This window comes from Ceratocystis lukuohia (genome assembly GCF_044167205.1).
Source record: "Ceratocystis lukuohia strain C4212 chromosome Unknown Supercontig1_pilon, whole genome shotgun sequence".
Lineage (NCBI taxonomy): Eukaryota > Fungi > Ascomycota > Sordariomycetes > Microascales > Ceratocystidaceae > Ceratocystis > Ceratocystis lukuohia.
This window is the reverse complement of record NW_027263520.1, coordinates 5,390,534-5,408,561: the sequence shown is the minus strand read 5'-3', so window position 1 is coordinate 5,408,561 and position 18,028 is coordinate 5,390,534. Positions and strand designations below refer to the sequence as shown.

At 50.5% G+C, this 18,028-nt stretch overlaps 7 protein-coding genes across 7 annotated transcripts; 4 read left to right on the top strand and 3 right to left on the bottom strand.

Moving 5' to 3' along the window:
- Positions 1–170: 170 nt before the first annotated feature.
- HOO65_011330 (uncharacterized protein) lies at positions 171–1,390 on the top strand (the record flags this gene model as incomplete). The annotated part of the gene is made up of 5 exons (XM_071005922.1): positions 171–424; positions 495–561; positions 612–692; positions 894–1,013; positions 1,109–1,390. The coding sequence occupies 5 exons, from the start codon at positions 171–173 to the stop codon at positions 1,388–1,390; spliced, it is 804 nt and encodes a 267-aa protein (XP_070863151.1).
- Positions 1,391–4,245: 2,855 nt separating this feature from the next.
- Positions 4,246–4,673, top strand: HOO65_011329 (uncharacterized protein; the record flags this gene model as incomplete). The annotated part of the gene is made up of 2 exons (XM_071006221.1): positions 4,246–4,449; positions 4,512–4,673. 2 exons carry the CDS (start codon positions 4,246–4,248, stop codon positions 4,671–4,673), a joined length of 366 nt encoding a protein of 121 aa, XP_070863150.1.
- A 5,004-nt stretch (positions 4,674–9,677) lies between these two features.
- HOO65_011328 (uncharacterized protein) lies at positions 9,678–10,309 on the top strand (the record flags this gene model as incomplete). The annotated part of the gene is made up of 2 exons (XM_071006170.1): positions 9,678–10,080; positions 10,140–10,309. The coding sequence occupies 2 exons, from the start codon at positions 9,678–9,680 to the stop codon at positions 10,307–10,309; spliced, it is 573 nt and encodes a 190-aa protein (XP_070863149.1).
- Positions 10,310–10,950: 641 nt separating this feature from the next.
- HOO65_011327 (putative dioxygenase) lies at positions 10,951–12,233 on the bottom strand (the record flags this gene model as incomplete). Its single annotated transcript, XM_071005887.1, has 2 exons — positions 10,951–11,981; positions 12,134–12,233. The coding sequence occupies 2 exons, from the start codon at positions 12,231–12,233 to the stop codon at positions 10,951–10,953; spliced, it is 1,131 nt and encodes a 376-aa protein (XP_070863148.1).
- A 940-nt stretch (positions 12,234–13,173) lies between these two features.
- Positions 13,174–13,813, bottom strand: HOO65_011326 (DNA replication complex GINS protein PSF3; the record flags this gene model as incomplete). The annotated part of the gene is made up of 2 exons (XM_071006166.1): positions 13,174–13,692; positions 13,772–13,813. The coding sequence occupies 2 exons, from the start codon at positions 13,811–13,813 to the stop codon at positions 13,174–13,176; spliced, it is 561 nt and encodes a 186-aa protein (XP_070863147.1).
- Positions 13,814–14,351: 538 nt separating this feature from the next.
- HOO65_011325 (manganese and iron superoxide dismutase) lies at positions 14,352–15,159 on the top strand (the record flags this gene model as incomplete). The annotated part of the gene is made up of 2 exons (XM_071006119.1): positions 14,352–14,469; positions 14,594–15,159. The coding sequence occupies 2 exons, from the start codon at positions 14,352–14,354 to the stop codon at positions 15,157–15,159; spliced, it is 684 nt and encodes a 227-aa protein (XP_070863146.1).
- Positions 15,160–15,367: 208 nt separating this feature from the next.
- Positions 15,368–17,818, bottom strand: HOO65_011324 (Trehalose phosphorylase; the record flags this gene model as incomplete). Its single annotated transcript, XM_071005484.1, has 6 exons — positions 15,368–16,205; positions 16,284–16,540; positions 16,611–16,813; positions 16,878–17,158; positions 17,234–17,616; positions 17,681–17,818. The coding sequence occupies 6 exons, from the start codon at positions 17,816–17,818 to the stop codon at positions 15,368–15,370; spliced, it is 2,100 nt and encodes a 699-aa protein (XP_070863145.1).
- Positions 17,819–18,028: the final 210 nt, after the last annotated feature.

Here is an 18,028-nt window from a genome sequence, read left to right as displayed (position 1 = left end):
ACTGCGGGTCGAAAGAATAGGGAAAGCCATGTTATGTTGGCTTGCCGTCTTATAGTGATAAATTGCTATAAAGACTATGGGATTCCAGCTGTTCGAGGGGGCCCAACTTGTTGCTCTTTGCCAGCATCAACTGGCTTGATTCTACAGCCTTTCACTCTGCCGTTTTCACCATGTCTCTTCAAGGCTTCCGTCCACAAGCTTCTAGTGCTCCTACTAGAACGCCTAACTTTTGCTCATCGCCCGCCCCTTCACCACCAGCTCTACCGAGGTTGCCTGCCAGCCAGGAAAGCCCAAGGTGGATGCGCACTATCTTTGGTGCACGCCATATTTCCAAATCGCCGTTAATGCAGAAAGTGCCTTGCTTCATCAAGGGCTGTGAGCGACGTGTCGTGCGGGATGGAGGAATGTACTGCGATGGCCGTAAGTATAGCATATTTAGGCCATGACCCGTCTGGAGTGGCTAATTGTGGTGTGTATCTCTAGATTCCTGCCAGTGTCAAATTACCGCAAATCGGTGCTGCCCCGGGCCCAAGATATCATCGGCACGATACTGCGAGACTCGTAAGTCTCTCTCTTTTTATGTTCATTCGGCCTTTGCTAATGCTCTCAAGATACCCGATGCCATATGCCTAACTGCAGGTTTCCCCGTCTTGATGCTGAGAACACTCAGAGGTATCGCTTCTGTGTACATCGTAAGTGCAGCGCCCAAATTTGCTCACCTCCGCCTCCCTACTAAGACATTTATTTAGATACCTGTGTTCTTAACAACTGTAGCAGAGCCCGGATCCCCAACTTCCCGCTGTGCAATTCGCACCTGCAGAGGTGCACCAGCACTGGCTGCACTCGATTTGCCATCCGCGGTACGCTGTGTGACGCTCACTTTTGCACTGTAGTTGGCTGCAGTGACGAGCGAGTTTTTGAAGGCTGGTGTCAGCAACATGCACGCTGTGAAGGCATTGGTTGCCACAATCGGCGAGACAAAGAGAAGTGGCCCGGAACTCACTGCTCCAATCGTAAGACCCGAATCCTCGATGAGTTTAGCACAAATGTAAAGCTTAAACACTGACTCGATCCTGTTTAGACGCCCTTACCTTTTGCAATACCGTAGATTGCAACCGCCAGACTGCCAACCACAAACGCTTCTGCTCTGTGCACCAATGCTCTTGGGAGACATGTCTTGAAGCTCGCATCATCATTCATACTGTGCCTAGCCCGTGCTGTGCCATACACACATGCACATCGCCAGGGTGTCGCCGGATCATCTCGCAGCACGATTCTCAGCTATGCAAGAAGCATGTTTGCCAACAGCCGGGCTGTACATCTGCGTGCACTAGCGGCATGCCAAGTTCGCGGTCGCGCTCACACTATTGCAATACTCACACCTGCATAATTGCCGGCTGTAGCTGGAAGCGTGCGGCAATCGATAAAATGGGCTGTCCAGCGCACGAAGAGCTCTTCCCGGCTCCGCTAATAACAAGCCGCGAGCTTGTCAAGCAGCGACTACGTGATGAGGCCGGTGTTGTGGCACGTGAAGAAGTCTCAAGAATGATTATGCAGCTAGCTAAGAAAAGTCACGCGTCAGTTTCGCCAGCGTCGGCAGCTGGAGACAGCCGGCAACGGCCGATATCGCCATCAAGCACTAACTGCTCTTCGGGCATTGGTTGCTCTCCGTTCATTGCCCGTGTTGCTAATAATGGCACGACATCGGAGATTTCAGGGCTGGAGTCTTTGCACTTCCCGTTTCCGACGTCAAAAGAAACTAGACTGCAAATATAAGAAATATCAGGCCACAGAATGAACAATGTGTGGGTGTGCGCAGGCGCGGGTACGGGTGCGTGTGCGTTGTGCTATAAAGTCTGAGATATACAGCGGAGCAAGAGGGGCAAAAGTGTCTTCGGGCTGCGAGATTCTATTTTTAGGCAAGACTTGTTTATGGGAGGGGTTGATTATGACGTGCTTTCCTGGGTACAAAGGTTATGGTCTGTTATATTTGGGCCTTTGGTGAGCGTTCTGGTTGAATAGTTGAATTGGGCATCTGGTTGGGCTGAAGGGGATAGGATGGCAAGTTGGAAGTATGCACATATGCACGCACATTGAAATACCAACTGCCACACGTTAGATTACAGGTGGCAAGCTTATACAGCTTCCCTCCCCCCTCCCACCCTTTCTAAACTGGCGCCCTAAGGATTAACGGCAATATAGGGGGGCCCTTGAAGTCTCGCAGCTTGCCGAACTACAAGACTAAGAACCTATTGAGATTAGTTCAGGGGAGGGCAAGAGCTAGGAAACTCCTTGAAAATCCAAGCTGTTAAAGTGAGACTAGGCGAGCTGGTTTGAGAGCTTCAGAAGGCCTACGCAAATCAGCGGTTGAGCCAGGTTCAAGGCATGTTCCACGTCTTCCTAGTGCTGGTAGATACTGCACACTATTGTCTATAGACAAGGCAGATCTATAGAGGATGAGTATCAAGGGATGAATGGGATAGGACTCTAGTTCAAGACGAGCGGGTGACCTAGTCTCTTATGCCGCACACTCCTGCCGTGCCGCCTCGATGCACATCATGTATAGTCGTGCGTCTTGCGTCCTCGTTTGTGCAAGCCTACAAACGATTTAGCGGTGTTGGTGCAATAGGAAGGGGGGAGGGGGAGGAGAGGGAAGAGGCATGGTTGAATATAAGCGTTGGCTCGAGGGGGGGAGCGGGGAAACGCAAGCACAGACGAGGGGGGGGGGGGTGCTAAGGGAGAAGGGGAGAACGATGCCGGACCCGCTTTGCTGTTGTACGGTCTGGACAGCCAGGGCAAAGAAGTAAGCGAGCCCGGGTCGAAGCCCAAGTTAGGCTAGGCAAGGCGATATTACTGAGGGGAATGGAAGTTAAGTCGCCAAAGTTGGCAGGTGGTATGTGCTGGAGTTGTGTGGGGTTACGCCTTGTTACGCCTTCACATGTTGAAGAGATTCAGCCAACACAAGGCCGGATTTGTGACTCCAACAACCACCTGCAAAGCTCGAGCTCAAAGCCTTTAGTTTGACATTAGTCGCAAAAGACTAGCTAAAGCTGTGTGAAAAGGAAGGGGGAAGAAGGAAGGAGAAAGGCGGCGCAATATGACGAAAGGAAGGAAACTTGCAAAGTGGCAAAAAAAGAGAGAAAGAGAGAGAGACAAGGGGAAGCCAAGCCGTTTGAACCCCCCTTTGAGGGTAGCCTTTCTTTTAGACAACAGGCTTTCAGCCAGAGGCAAAGCAAAGATGCAGAGCATGTCTCTCGAGGGTAAGATTATGGCTCGATCTAGGGTCTTATTATTGGCCCGAGGACCATTTCCTAGCCGCGGATAGTTATTCCCTTTCTCGGATGGGAAGAGAAAGAACCTCCCACTGTGACGAAGGTCAATAGTTGAATAAGGTAGCTGCCCGTCATGGAAAGAAAATTTTATATGTAAATAGACGGTCCTTCCTTGGCTTTTTTGGCGTTTGTTATCCTCACACTTTCCTTGAACCCACATTATACTGTTTACATGCAAGCTCAAGCCCCAGGCAATCAAACAAACAAACAAATCTTAATCACCAAGTTTCAGCAGCAGCGTCAAAACTTACCTTCTTCGACTTCATCGTTCCCTTTATCTATTGTCTCTGCATCATCACAACCCTCATCGCATTCATCAAAATTTCCATCAATTCAACTCTTTCTTGCATTTCAATCTCGTTTTTTTTTCTCTTTTTAGTCTCCTACGGCGCTGTTTGTCCAACGTCCACCAGAGCGACAACACATAAACAAAGTAACAACAAATCTCTGCAGCAGGCAACTCGGCAGAGGCGCCCGATCGCATCCCAACCCAAAATCCGCCATCCACCATCCATCAATTGATCCATTCATCAGTCCCTTCTTCGCTATATAAATCACGCTGCCATCGTCTGCGCATATTACCATCTCACAGCCCGATTTTGATTTCGCCTTGCTGCTACATAGCCACTCCTCTCCGCTTTTTTTGTCCTGCGCATCAAGACCAATTCTTCAAGACACCACTAAATATCTCATACAGCGCCGCTCGGGCTTCTTCTTTATTTCATTTTGCGTTTCGCACTTGGTCTCGCGGGATCAAAATCAAACTTTTTTCTCACTTTTTTTTCTTTTTCTCTCCCACTTTTTCCCATTATATCGGGACGACCGATTATTACGTCGAAACAACCTTATATCACCCTGACTCGCCAGCATCTTGATCTCTCCCAAGTCTTGTTACCAAATTTTTCCTCTCACAATGTCTTCTCCCGCCACACATTACATGGACACGGCCGAGGCCTATCTAGACTTTGAAAACGCCGACTTTTCCTGGATGGGTGCCACAATTATCGATGATGACGATTTGATGTTTAGCGGAAAGCCTCTGTGCGCCTGGTACGAGGAGGACCGCCAAAGATTCAGCAACCCCTATGATGAGGAGGAGCATCGTGGCCGCGAAAGAGTGAGTACCAACCTGTCTTCGTGTTGCTTTGCACTGTCTATCGCTTGTTACATGGCCTGTAGTCTAACCAAAAGTTTTTTTTCGTGTTGCAGGTACGCCGCGAGTACTCTTCTGATTCCTCGTCCTCTCAACAGCGCTCGACCCACGTCTCTTCATCCTCATCGACGACACCATCGTCATCATCCTCAGCTTTATGCGAGTCCAATGAGGAGAAGCAGCACTAAACGAATAATCCAAACAAACAAAAACGAGCATCCCTCTAACCCCTCCTCCTCCTCCTTCTCCTCTCTCTGCGTCATTAAACTTTTCTATTCTACACCCAAGTCCAGCGCGAGTCCGCTTAAATCTTGGTTCTTGATACCCCCTCTTTCGACATTTACACCCTTTTTTATTTATTCTGTTTTATTTTGACTCGATGAGACGACCCTTTTTTTTTTTTTAATTCTGTTTTTTGTTATTCTTTTTCTGAAGAATCCTGGCCAATTTTGATATGGCCTGACTCTTTGTTTCTCCCTCCTCTCTCTCTCTCTCTCTCTCCCTCTCTACCTCACTACTACTGCTGCTTCTCAGCTATCACCATCATTCGTGAGAGCTGAAATCGCCTAATATACCCTGGATCGAACACTTGTCCGCCACATCGGCAGCGGCTTCCTGCCCAATGAGCCAAGTGTGTGATGGTGTGGGGCGGAACGCAGTAGTGGTGGTGGTATTTTTAAGCTCTTTGAGCTCTTGCTGCTACCAGCTGCAGGTTGCAGATTACAGGTGGCAGTCCATTCCTATTGTCACACTTAGCCCTGCCCTGCCCTGCATAACTAATGTAGGCGGGCCACACTGGGCAACGTTAAGCTGAGCTGGACTGGCTCAGCCCAAACCGGGGGTTACAGACGGCAGAGATGCAGATGAACCCAGCGGACGGGCGGGGCTTATTGGGCTTAGCCGACTGGTCTGAAATAATGGCCGGACGGGCTATGGATGGAAGTTTAAGAGTTAAAGGGGGATAAAGGGAAAGATTGAATAGGCAGGCAAGCAAGCAGCCAGACCTACAACTGCCTGTTTTATTACTTAGGTCGGTTATAGAAGTTAGTATAGCGCAGGACTGCTACACAGCTCAACTGCAAGTTAATGAATGATAAGATTGTATGGCTTATCTACAATAATCAGTTTTCAGTCTAATTTTTTGCTTTGATAAGTGTGTCCATGTGGCCGCCCTAGTTGGTTGTAAGCCGAGTCGTCCACAGGCATGATTGGCTATGAAGAGTCATGGGAGCTGGTTTGAATTCAGGATTTGAACTAGTCTTTCTTTCGTTCTTTGTTCTTACATGTGATTGATTCTAGTGAGGCATGAGAAGCACCCTGGGGAAGCTATGAAGAGACAGTGTAGAAGAAAAGGCAGGGGAAGTGCAAGCCCAAAGGCCAAGTGCCAAGTTTCAGTTTCCATATGGGAGAGAGAGGCGGAGCGGGGAAGCAACCCCTCTTACGGTCCTTGGGCCCTTTGGGCTAATGCCAAAGACCCTATCCCCCTTTGCAGTCGTTGTCTTTGTCTTTGTTAGTAGGCTTTCACTGGACTGGGAAAGGGGGGGGGGCAAAAAAACACATGGAAAACTAAAAGACTAACACACTAAGAAAGGTCAGGAGGAGTAACGAGGCGAAGCTCTGATGCAAAACGGGGTAATAAGGACTAGGACGGACGAGGCGAGATGGAGAGGGGGGGGAGAGCGAACAAGGAGAGGCACAGAAAGGGAAAAGTGAGGGATGATCCGATTGAACCGAGCGCACGGAGCTTGAAGAACGGGTGGGCCTTGGGAGGAGGTGTTTGTACTTGTAGCTCGATTAGGGTCTGTAGGGCAGAGAGAGACGGAGGCATGGCGATGCTAGGGTTAGAGAACAAGGGGGGTTATGCAAGATTTCCTTTTTTTTTTTTTTTTTTCTCGCAAGCCGCTTGCTTCGCTTATCATCTATGGCCTCCCCGGTCGGTCTGGCTTGGCCTGACCGAACAAGGCGGTGTGTGTGTCAGTTGGTTGGTGATCATGCTTTGGGCTGCTTTTGGCATGATGCTGGGATGGGGAGGTTAGTTGGGTTCAAGGACACTTGAGTAATGCATGAATAACCGTGATATGCGAGCGGGTCTGGTGAAGACTTTTTACTATAGGGCAGCAGGAAGGGGAAGGGAAAGGGGGAAGGGAGGGAAGGGAAGGGGAGGGAAGGAGAAGGGGAGGAGAAGGACAGAAGGACAATACGCTGCCTGTCGCTGTACTGTGTCTTTGCTGCTGTCTCGGGCTTGGTGTTGTAGTAGATAGGCGGAGATGGAGGTGTTGGACATGTGTTAGATAGTATGCCGAAAAGCAGGAAAAAAATAGACAAGAACTGGCAATAGAAAAACAAGGCAAATTTTCCGGAGACATCTTGGACGAGACGAACTGCATGGCCAGGGCTAGAAGAAGCAAAATGTGGTTCCAGAAGCGGGCGCATTATCAGAATCTTCCCATCGACTGTCTAGTTGGCTGTGTGACATCATGATCATGTATATCTTTAATGTTGGCCAGCACCCCTGAGCCCTGTAAAAGGTAAAAAAATTTCAAACATCGACGACGATCTTTCAAGGCAGGGAAAAAAAAGAGAGAAGAAAATTCTTTACAGTTTGGTCCCAAGATCCATGCCGCCTGGTAGCCCGGCCGGGAGTTCCGCTACACTGCTGTTTTCCGGCTGGGGGCTAGACTGGACCTGGAGGGGTAGAGGAGAGGAGAGAGGAGAGACAAGGGACAGCGAGCGCATGGCATGAAAAACAAAGGAAGAAAAAATTGCACCAGAACGTGTAACCAGAATCTAAGCCATGTTCCTTTCATGTTTTTGGCATGGTGTGGCTTTATGTCTGTCCTCCATGTCTTGCGTTGCGCGCTGATTATGCATGCAAGCTTGGTCTAGACGGAGGAGGGAAAAGAAAAGGGGGGGGGGGGGGGAGGGCTGACAAAACGACAGGAGAGTGGGTGGTGGTGGTGATGAGGAGAGAGACACGTGAGAAAAGGAGCGAGCAGTCGAGAGGTGGAGAGGAGGAGACAGGAGACAGATACAGGAGTCAGATACAGGAGTCAGATACAGGAGTCAGATACAGCAGTCAGATACAGCAGACAGATACAGCAGACAGATACAGCAGACAGTATAGCCAGGCCCAAGCTTTGGGAGTTTTGACAGAGGGACGTGGCGAGGGAGCACAAGGGGCGGGCGGCCAAGGACCACAAAGTGTGTGATATATGGCCACTGTATTTCTTTTCCGTCTAGCTTATAGTTGGGTTTATCTCTTTTTTTTTTCTATTCTCCCCTTCTCCGCCGTGGCCAGACGAGACAGGTGACTCTTCTACGGCCGACCGAGAAGAGAGACATGTGATTTCGACCGCGTGATGTCGCACTGCTGCCCAGCCTAAACGGAGACTGCACTGCCTCTGGGTAGAAGTAGACTTCGTCCATCTTGCTCTTCCGCATTGCCGGCTAGCCCGATTGACGGACTCCTGACAGTGCAACAGAATAGCAAAAGAATCAAAGCTAAAACAGGAGACCTTGACAGAAAAGGGACGGCTGGGGAAGACTAGAGAAAAGAACAGAAAATTGCAAGGGCACACGACCTGGGACAGTCCTGCCCTAGGAGGGAGGGGCCTATTATTGGCTGTTGCTACGCTGTGATGTATGCACTGCACGCATGTACGTATGGACAGCGAAGCAAGAGCAGAGCATGAGAGGATGTACAGATGGCAGCGAATGTATAGTGAGATCAGGCCAAGCCAAGACGAGCAAGGAGGGAGACTTGCGTAATGCAGTGAGAGGAGGTTGATCGTCTAGGCCATCTGGAGGTGGAAAGCGGGTTGTCGGAGGTGGAAGGGGAAGCAGAAAAAGGAAAAATATGAAAAAAAATAAATAAAAAAAATAAAAAGGTGAAAAATGCGAAAAATGCGAAAAATATGTAAAAAAGAAAAGTGAAAATAAAATAAATAATAAAATAATAAAATAAAAACTAGGAAAAAAACGTAGAAAAACGTAAAAAAATCCTCCAAAAAACCGAAATAAAATAATGTACCCAGTCAATTACTTACAAATTAGAGCCTCACAAAGCCTAGCCAGAGAAACTAAGCCCCCCCCGACCCAAGCTTCCTCCTCCCCTTCCCCGCCCGCCCTTTAGGCCAAGGCCACTGCACGATCTGTTCGCTAGCTGAGACCTCAGACTTGCGGCAGCGCTATAAACATCGTGATCAAGCAGGACCAAGAAGGAGGTGGAAGTGGAGAGATAGACAGGTGGAGAGGAGACAACAACTGGAGCTGCTGGTCAAGTGGTGCTATGTTTTTTTTCTTCACTTATCGACAGCTGCTTATTATAGGAACATGAGCAGGGAGGGGGGCAATATACGGGCGATCATCTGCGGTGTGTCTATTCGTATTAGCCAAGATAGGCGGAACTTGAACTTGACTGGGCGTCGGTGTGTTGTTCTCCTACTGCTGTGCCCAATACACGTCTAGACAACAGCAAGAGGAAGCCCATATAGTAGCCCGTCTCCCCCTCCCTTGCCGTCCCTCGTCTAGCACTGAGCTCAACTCAAGCCAATCCAAGCCAGCTCGAGCAATTCAAGCCAACTCAAGCCAATTCAAGCCAACTCAATCCAATTCAATCCAACTCAACCCAGCTTCGCCCAACCTCACCCCGGCATTGCTCGTCCTCCCTTCGTCTGGTTCCTATTAATTGCTGACATTTCCGGCAAGCCTTATCTTCCGACCTGGCCGCTGGGTCTTTTAGCTTTTTATTTTATTTTATTCTTGCAAGAAACATCCTCTTCGCACAGCTTTTTATATTCCTTTTGATATATATATTCCCCCCCCCCTTGCTGCCTGCATTAGATCCTTGGCCATCTATCTGCCTTTTATTTTTTATTCTTTTTTTTTTTTTTTACCTCACTCTTTGAAAACTAGGGCTGACTTACATCGTGCTTGGTGCCTTGTTTATATAATAGCCTGACTCACTCCCGTCATTAGTCTCCCTCCGTCGTCCCATATCCGTCTTCACCGTCTCTCTTCTCACTACTGTCTACCAGCAGCTTGCTACTAGCTATTATCATACCATTCACCACCCGTCCGTCTCAGGTCTTTGTGCTCTATCATACCTGCGCTCTCTGCCATCCCATCCCATCCCATCCCATCCATCGCATTTACATCCTGCCCCAATGTCTCGCCGTTCCTCTGCCTACACCATGGCCTCCTCCATGGACGCCGCCGACGCCGACTTCTTCGCTATATCTCCTTGCCCTTCGCCAGCACCCATGGCCCAGATCTCGGCCCCCCTCTCTCCACCCGCGGCGCGCCCCAGCCTGGCGTCCATCTCTTCCTGCTCGTCTCTCTCTTCGTCAATGTCTTACTCTTCCTTCTCCTCGCCCGCACACTGCTTCTCGCCCGCATCCGAGCCAGCAGCAGCGCCCTTTGCCTCTATTCCCGCCGTGTCAGAATCGTCAGAGCCCCGCGTGGTGCTGCACTCCGATAGCCACGCAAGTGACCGCGAACTGTGGAACTGCATGCTGGACCTGCAGCGACGCTACGGCTGCTACCGCTCTGCACGCATCGAGGCCGCTCTGGCCACCGAGTCAGAGGATTTGATGCGTGAGTCTCTCTCTCTCTCCCTCCTGTTAACAATCTCATCTCTAACCGTCTCTCAACAGCCTCCCGCGCCATCCTCGTTCTCATGAACGAAAACGCCGCTCAGATGCCCGCCGAGGCCAAGAGCCGGCTGTCGCGATTCATCACCATCCCAGACCCCGAAGAGGAGCCATTAATGCGCAACCGCATGAAGCGGTACCGCCACCTCCGGTTCTGGCGCAACCGGGCTTAAGCCTCTTGTCGTCTCGCGCCCTTCTTTGTTTTCTTCTTTTCTTTTCTGTCTCTTCTTTTCTCTTCCACTTCATCGGCAGTTTTGCCTACTCTTCTAGTCTTTCTAGTCTTGCTACTCGCTTCTTTTTGCTTTGTCTTTGTCAGCCGATCCCGGGGAACAGCGCGTTTTGCTTCTTCTTCTTCTTCTTGCTCTTGCTCTTGTCATTTCCCTTTTTCTGGTAGTTACGGGTTTTCATTCATGATCTTTATGCATCAAACGGGGAGGGACAGGTTTTTTTTTTATACACTACATATGCCTTATGCCTAGCACTCACATTTGCACTCTACTTCACACCGGCACCGCTCCTCTCTCTCTTTTCGGAGATTTCGCTCTGTTGCCTTCGCGCTCTTCTTTGTTCAATTCTAATATTTTTTTATATTGAGTCACATTAACTTGTCGGATATTGCGTGCCTTGCTTAATGCGTAGTTCCTTTGAACGCTTTGTTCTCCCTTGCAGGGGCCCTTCTCCTAATAGCACCATAGCTACCAGCCATTGCCATTCTCCCTTGTCTGCTGATCTCACCCATCCTAAGCTATGTCTATGTTTAGCTAGCTTAGTTCGTTCAACTCGCTCTGACTCAACGGGCCTCTGCCCCTTCACCTCACGCTGCAATTCCCTCACCCGGCCCCTCAGGCAACTTGCTCCCTGCAATGTTACACTGCCGGAACAGGCGAACCTCGTCTTCGGCAAATGCTCCAACCACTGAATGAATCAGGCCCCGGTTGTGGAACACTACAAAATCCCCTTCTTCCCAATCATGCGCATACACCTTGTTCGGGCTGATGCCCGGTCTCTGTAGCTTGTACACTATCTCTCTCACTTTCGCCAAGTCGTCCACCACCGAGCCGTCCTTGAGGTGCAGTTTGCGGACTGCCGATGGATGGATCTGAAGAGCCAGTTTTTTTGTGACTGGGTTCTTCCATAGCATTGGCAGAATCTGGATCTTGGATTCCTCGACCTCGGGCAGCTCGTCAATCGGAATCTCCTTGTCCTCTGAAACCATGCCCAGCCCTGTTGGTCGGCTTTTGGCCCCACTCATCCACACGTACGGATGCGGCGCATATTCCACCCTAGTAGTGCGTACAAACTCGCGGCCCTCCTCGCTCAGGCCCTCGTACATAGAATAGCCCGAGACAAATGCAGTAGTGCCCAGTGGCACCGCAAGCTCGTCACCCGTGCCGTCGTCGTAGCGGCACATCTGTCGCCGACCGCCTGGCACCTTGACCGCCGCCAGCGTGGTGGCCACAGGCGGCGCCAGCCCATACAGTGCCGCATCAATATGCCAACGGTAGAAACGCGTACAGCTCAGGTCATCAGCTTCGGGGATTGTGGTCGAGTGAAAGGTCCGGTGGTGTGGATGGCGGAGCTGGATATCCTTCAGGCCCTCATACTCGGCTACACGGCCGTTTCCAATCACCTGCACCTGCGGTTGGTGCGGGATGGTCTTGAGATCAGGGTGCAACACCGAACGTTTGGCGTCAATAGTTTTGCCGTGGCCATATGAGGGTGCTGCCTCAGGGTCGAAGCGCTGTGTGATCTCATATTGCGCCTTGGGTGTTACATGGGCGTGATTTTTGAACACCAGTACTTGGTGCGTGAATAGCGCATTGTGGATAATATCGAAGTCGGCATCTGTAAAGGTTAGCTGGAAAGGACTCTTGCGGCTTAGCTTGCACAGGATGTTTGTCCATGTAGAGCTTACCAGAGGAGGTTACCGATTCTACGGGTATTCTCCCAAAAGAGGCTAAGAAGACCTATCTCTCCCTAGGCATTACTTGACTTACCTGACAAATTGTTGACGTCGGCGTTATTGACTACAGCACCAAAGTCTATCGCCGAGCCAGGGCCGGGGACAATGGGGGAAATGGTGATAGAGGATGACATAGGGGCTAGATGATCGTAAATCGAATAAACCCAGACGGTTCAGTGTAAAGTATGGCCAAAAAGACTTGAGAACTATGAAAGAGTAGCAAAGCCAGACAAGATTACATACAGAGAACAAAAGCCAGACAGCAACACAAACGACAGACATTGGGCCCCTTTATATACACTCCCGTTTTTGCTAGGGTTGTGAGAAAGCCACCTGTGCTCACCGTCTCCTATCAGCATATTCTGCAACTGCCTCATATTTTATGATATCAACGAAGTTCTTGCTTCCGCCTGTCGTCCCAAGCGATAAGAATCATAGAATTTAGTCTTTTTTCTACCCAAAACGGGCAACTAGCCCTTGTTTAACAACTAAGCAGCTGCCTCCTCTTGGCGAATCACAGGCCGTTCAACATGCAACAAGTCCAGGATTAGAAAGGCCAACCATAGGCTGTCTAACCCTCCCATCGGCTTCTTTTCGAAGTCCGTCGGAGACCTGTTGGGATCCACTTTTATTTCTGGTCGCATGCCTGGTCAACCTGCTGGAATTGTCCAAGGCGCCAGAGACCGCCGTCGGAGGCCGGCGATGCAAGATAAAAGAAAACCACAGGTTTAATCTGGTGTGCGGCTCTGGTTCTTTGGGCGTTTCGTGTGTTACTGTCGATCAATATGCACATTTCCCTTTACAGCGTAACCTTGGGTGGGGGGGGGGGGGGGGGAAGACACAGGCAGTGACATTGGAGCAACACGGGTTAGTGCATGCATGCTCTGCCTCTATTATATTTGTGTTCGTGGTATTGTGCTGAAGCGCCCCGAGGTTACAGCTGATTCGTACTTGTCATTAGTTCATGGGATTCGTCATGGCTACGCGGCTGCTCTCCCGCTAGGTTGTACTAGTAAACGCCTGGAGCATCCCGGCCCGGCTATGTCCGTTCCTGTCAGAGGTTTTCTATCCCACTTATACCTTGGCCCCCCTCTCCATCCATTCTTTGACATCTTTCCTCGCATCGTGCGCTACCCGAAACAGCTTCCTCTCCCACTCGTCCAAGCCTCTGAGGAACTCTTCACCCAGCGGCCCTGAATTCCCTACGGCAGCGTTTCCATCCTCGCCAGTTCGCCGTGCGAGCACAGAAATCTCCGCTGCACGCACAATCCACGAATACCGCACCACGGCCGCTAGAGGCACGTCGTCAAACAGATCCAACATGCGGTCAGTCAGATTGTAGAAGTTTGCTGTACGCTCACGCACTGCTACCGCACGCGGGTCTGCCTTTAACGCCTGCACGACTTCGTGCGATAGAGCTTCTGGTAACGTCATCGTTACCGCTGACTCGCCGCTCGCCATTGTCGATGATGCGAGCATCTGCGCAAGCCAAAGTGGCAAACTAAGCTGCGTGCCAGCTACAAGCGGCTCTGCCGGGTTGTTGTCGAGGTAGCCAAGCTCATTGGAGTCGAAGTTAAAGGTACAAGGTACTTTCTGGAGAACGGAAGTCAGCAGTGTGTAATAGGTAATATCAGTAATAGTGTGCGTGTGTAAGAAGGAAAAAAAAACCTACCTCGGCCTCAGTCAAGATAGCATCTACATCGTAGTATGACATGATTGTTCAATTGAGAGAATCCGAGAGTCGGTACACAACAAAAAGCTGGGAAGCAAAGCTTGGGAAGCGGTGAGAATGTGAGCTGTGCTCAACGCGTTCCTCGATGTCGCGTTGGAAGTGCAGACCCTTGCTAGATTCAACAGACCCTAGAGTGGAGCTCCGCTTGCCCCACTATCATGGAATGACGTAGCTTACAAATAGGGTCATAGGGTTATTATTCCAGTAGCATTTGGGCAATGCTGATTGGCTGGCTCGCTTGCTGGCTCTTTTAGCCCTTTGCCGAGATTCCCCAAGGATGAAGCTTTTACGGTAGCTTTTGCTTCCTCTCTCTGCTTTCTTAGTCTCAAGTTCACGACAAGCCTTCAATTCCCGGCAATCAATTCACAGTGTGCGTACTTCAGGTAGCAGGAACTGAGTATCCCTCTCAGCTTCATTCTACCAACCCTCTGCCTAGTGGTCCCTTCATACAGCTCTTTGCCAAGCTGACAAAACCGAGCCTCAGAATACAGATCCACACCATACGTTCTACATCGTAACAATGTCTGCCACTTTGTTCCGCTCTTCTGCTCTGCGCGCTGCCTCGCGCACTACCGTAGCCCGGCCTCTGGTTTCGGCTGCCTCTACGCGTGGCAAGGCTACTCTGCCCGATCTCCAGTGTAAGTTGCTTTCCTCCGGGCTAATACCCGGCCCCTCGGAGCTTGTCTCGGACCACCCTTACCCCGAGCTCTTCTGCGTCTCCTAGCCTCTAGCCTACCCAATGCTAATCCTTCCTTGCTCTAGATGATTACAACGCCCTTGAGCCTTACATCTCCACTGAGATCATGAAGCTCCATCACTCCAAGCATCACCAGACGTATGTCAACGGCCTCAACAGCGCTCTTGAAGCCGTCGAGAGTGCTAAGGAGACTGGAGATATGTCAAAGGCTGCCGCCCAGGCACCGCTAATCAACTTCCACGGTGGTGGCCACCTCAACCACAGTCTGTTCTGGGAGAACCTGGCCCCGGCTAGCGGCGCGGGTGGCGGCGATCCTAGCGGTGCTCTTAAGGCCGCCATTGAGGAAGACTTTGGCTCTGTCGACGCTTTCCGCAAGCAGACCAACACTGCCCTTGCCAGTATCCAGGGCTCTGGATGGGCTTGGCTGGTGCGCGACAAGCAGACGGGCACTCTGTCCATTGCTACTCGTGCTAACCAGGACCCCATCACGGGCAATCTGCAGCCGCTGCTAGGTATTGATGCCTGGGAGCATGCATACTACCTGCAATACCAGAACCGCAAGGCCGAGTATTTCGATGCCATCTGGAACGTGGTTAACTGGAAGACTGTTGAGAAGCGGTTTGAGGCATAGAGGAGAGCTAGCTGGAAATATGTAACATAGGTTCATCAAAATGCTAACAGATAGGATTTTATATTTATTATAAAAAAAAAAGAAAAAAAGTCTAGGAGTAATTAAGGGGCTTGCCCGTATGTAGCGTAGCATACAGCTTAATAGAAAAGCGATATGATAATACCATGACTCCAGGACAATAAAACACTAAATAGCTCCTGAAATAGGCCTACTCAGCGTTCTTACCCGACCTCTTAGTAAATGACCGCGGCAATCTATTCTCACCCTTGGCATATGGCTGTCCTGCCGCTTCACGCGCCATATCATTGATCCATCTCTCATTTCCTTTGACCCCATTATTTCCTGTTTGTGCCAGTGTAGTTGCTAAATAGAACCAACACAAAGCATTTCCAACTGTGCCAACTTCATCGCTTACGCCTGTGCGTGCTGCCTCGCTCATGCGGTTCCAGAAAGCCTTGTCGGTACTCAGCTGCAGAAGATGGTCAGCCACGGCCTCGGTATCGCCAGCATCAACAAGGAAGCCGTTGACACGATCCTTGACCTGGATAGGGATTCCGCCTGCAGTGCTGGCAATAACAGGGCGGCCGGCGTGCAGAGCCTCGCTGACTTTGACTTCAAAGCCCTCACGTGTCGAAAGCTGTAGCACAGCGACGGCATTAGACATGAGTGTGTTGAGAAGCTGGTCATTGGGATCGAGGCGCATGACACTGATAGAGGACGCCAGGTCGGGATAGCTGTTTTCAATCAGCTCCATGGTCTTATCGTAGATGGTGTTGGCATCAGGATCGTCAACAGAGCCATTGCCGCATACAATGAGTTGCGGGATTTTGGAAACATCCCGCTCTGTGCAACGCTTGCGGAAGGCGGCGTAACTGTGGATCACATGATCGATGCCTTTAGCGGGGTCAAAGCGAGCTATTTGGATGAAATACTTGTAATCGGGGTGAGAGATATGGGTCATGTTCTGAGCGTGGCAGGCACTGTTGTAAAGGTGACCGTAGTAGCCGGTATCCCAATTATTCAGAGGTTTGTTAAGACCGTCAAGCCTTTGTATTTGTTAGCGATTGGAGCAGGAGACAAGCAAACTTGCTGGGCAAGTTTTCTGCGTAGCGTGGTTCACCTACCAGTCTGTAGTAGCCGGCATATATGCGACCTTTTCCCGCGGGACGTTGTGAGGCACAAACTCGGGAATGGGATGGCTGATAAACATGTCCGCTTGTTTGATGTTGTTCCACAAATAGTCCCAGACCTCTGCCTGAGGCGAGCCGGCTTTGGCGATGAGGTCACTGCGAATTTGGATGTGAGAGCGGTAAATTACAGGCCTATTAGGCGTGTGTTTCTTGATAAGTGGGATCAAGCCAGGCATTTGCGGGTCGTCGATCTAGAGGCTGTTAGAGTGGGAGATTTTCCTTGGAGATATTCCCGCTTGATCGGAGGCTGCAGAGACGTACCACAACAATATCAGCACCACCTTCTTTGGGTGAGCACAGAGGGCCATCAGGAGAGAGCCAGCAGCGCTCAGCATTCCGGGAAATCCATTCCGTGACGGCAGCCTGATCTTTGTGAGAGATTCTCTGGCCTGGCTCACTGACACCCTGCAGAATGTTGTGCATGTTTTTGGTGATACGGAAGACTCCAGGACGCGGCTTTGGGACTAAGCGGGGGTCAGCATAGTGCATGCAATAAGAAAGATGGGCATGCATTAGCTCTATACTTACCATACCAGGTCAAGTCGACCCCAAGCACACGTGCAAATCTAACAAGTGCATGGCGCATCAAAGCCACGCCACCACCCTGCGGCGTGCTGCTAAAGAAGGCAATCTTGATCTTCTTAGCCTTGAGCTGCTTGACATAGTGCATCATTGCATCCCAAGTGGAAGTTCCGCAGGTGGACTTGAAGTCCTCCTTGGTTGCCAAGTGAGCACGGAAGCCACAGTCGGTCTGGACAATGCCACGGAAGCCGACCTGGAGAACCGGCACGAGAGAAGGGCCAAAAAGCCTGGGAGAGGCTTAGTTAGTATATTAGTCTGGCCTCCTGCGCCGGCAACTCTCTAGCTTTAAAGTTCTGACTTACAGGATACACTTGCGTGCCATGGAATCAGCCTGCTCTTCGATCAGTCTCTGTTCCCAGCGATAGCCAGGCAGGTCCTGTTCCGTGCGCATGGAAATAGGGACAATATCTAGCTGGAGCCACAAACGGGAGCACAGGCCTGGGCTTTTCTTCTGGAGGGCGATTGGCAGACCAGCTCCGATGAACTTGACGAAGTGCTCTTGCTCATAACGCAAGACTTGGTTGGTCACGTGGTCGCAAATGAGGTCATCAACAGTCTGGGTCTTAGTGGGAGGGCCAATGGTCCTCACAGAAAAGTCGATCAGATACGTTGTGTCATGGATAGCCATGGCCATGGCAACAGTGCCGTCATCGTTGACGTTGGCAGAAATGCCGAGGTAGAGGGTCTGTGTATGTTAGCTGCCAAGGTATTTAGAGGCAAGGAGAGGGCACGGAAAGAGGCGGGCCTACAGTCAAAGGAACTCCATATCGGCCGATGTGCTTTGTAATCTCATTTAAAACCTTCCGGCGATGCTTCGAAGACGTCATAGCAAACTTTCGCCCAGTTGGCGGGGAGGAAACAGGCATAACGGCAGTAGCAGGACTCATGGTGGATAATAGTGGGCAGCAGACAGATTACAATAAGCTTGGCTGATAGATGACTCGAAGTCAAGGGATGATGATGCGGACATCTATGTGTCTGGCTACAAGAGCTATATTTAAAGACGTGCTGTCTAACTGGTTGATTCCGGCCGGGCCGCTGGAAATGAGCTTCAGATAAGATAGGTGACGTAGCCGGGTCTAGAACCAGGTGTTTCG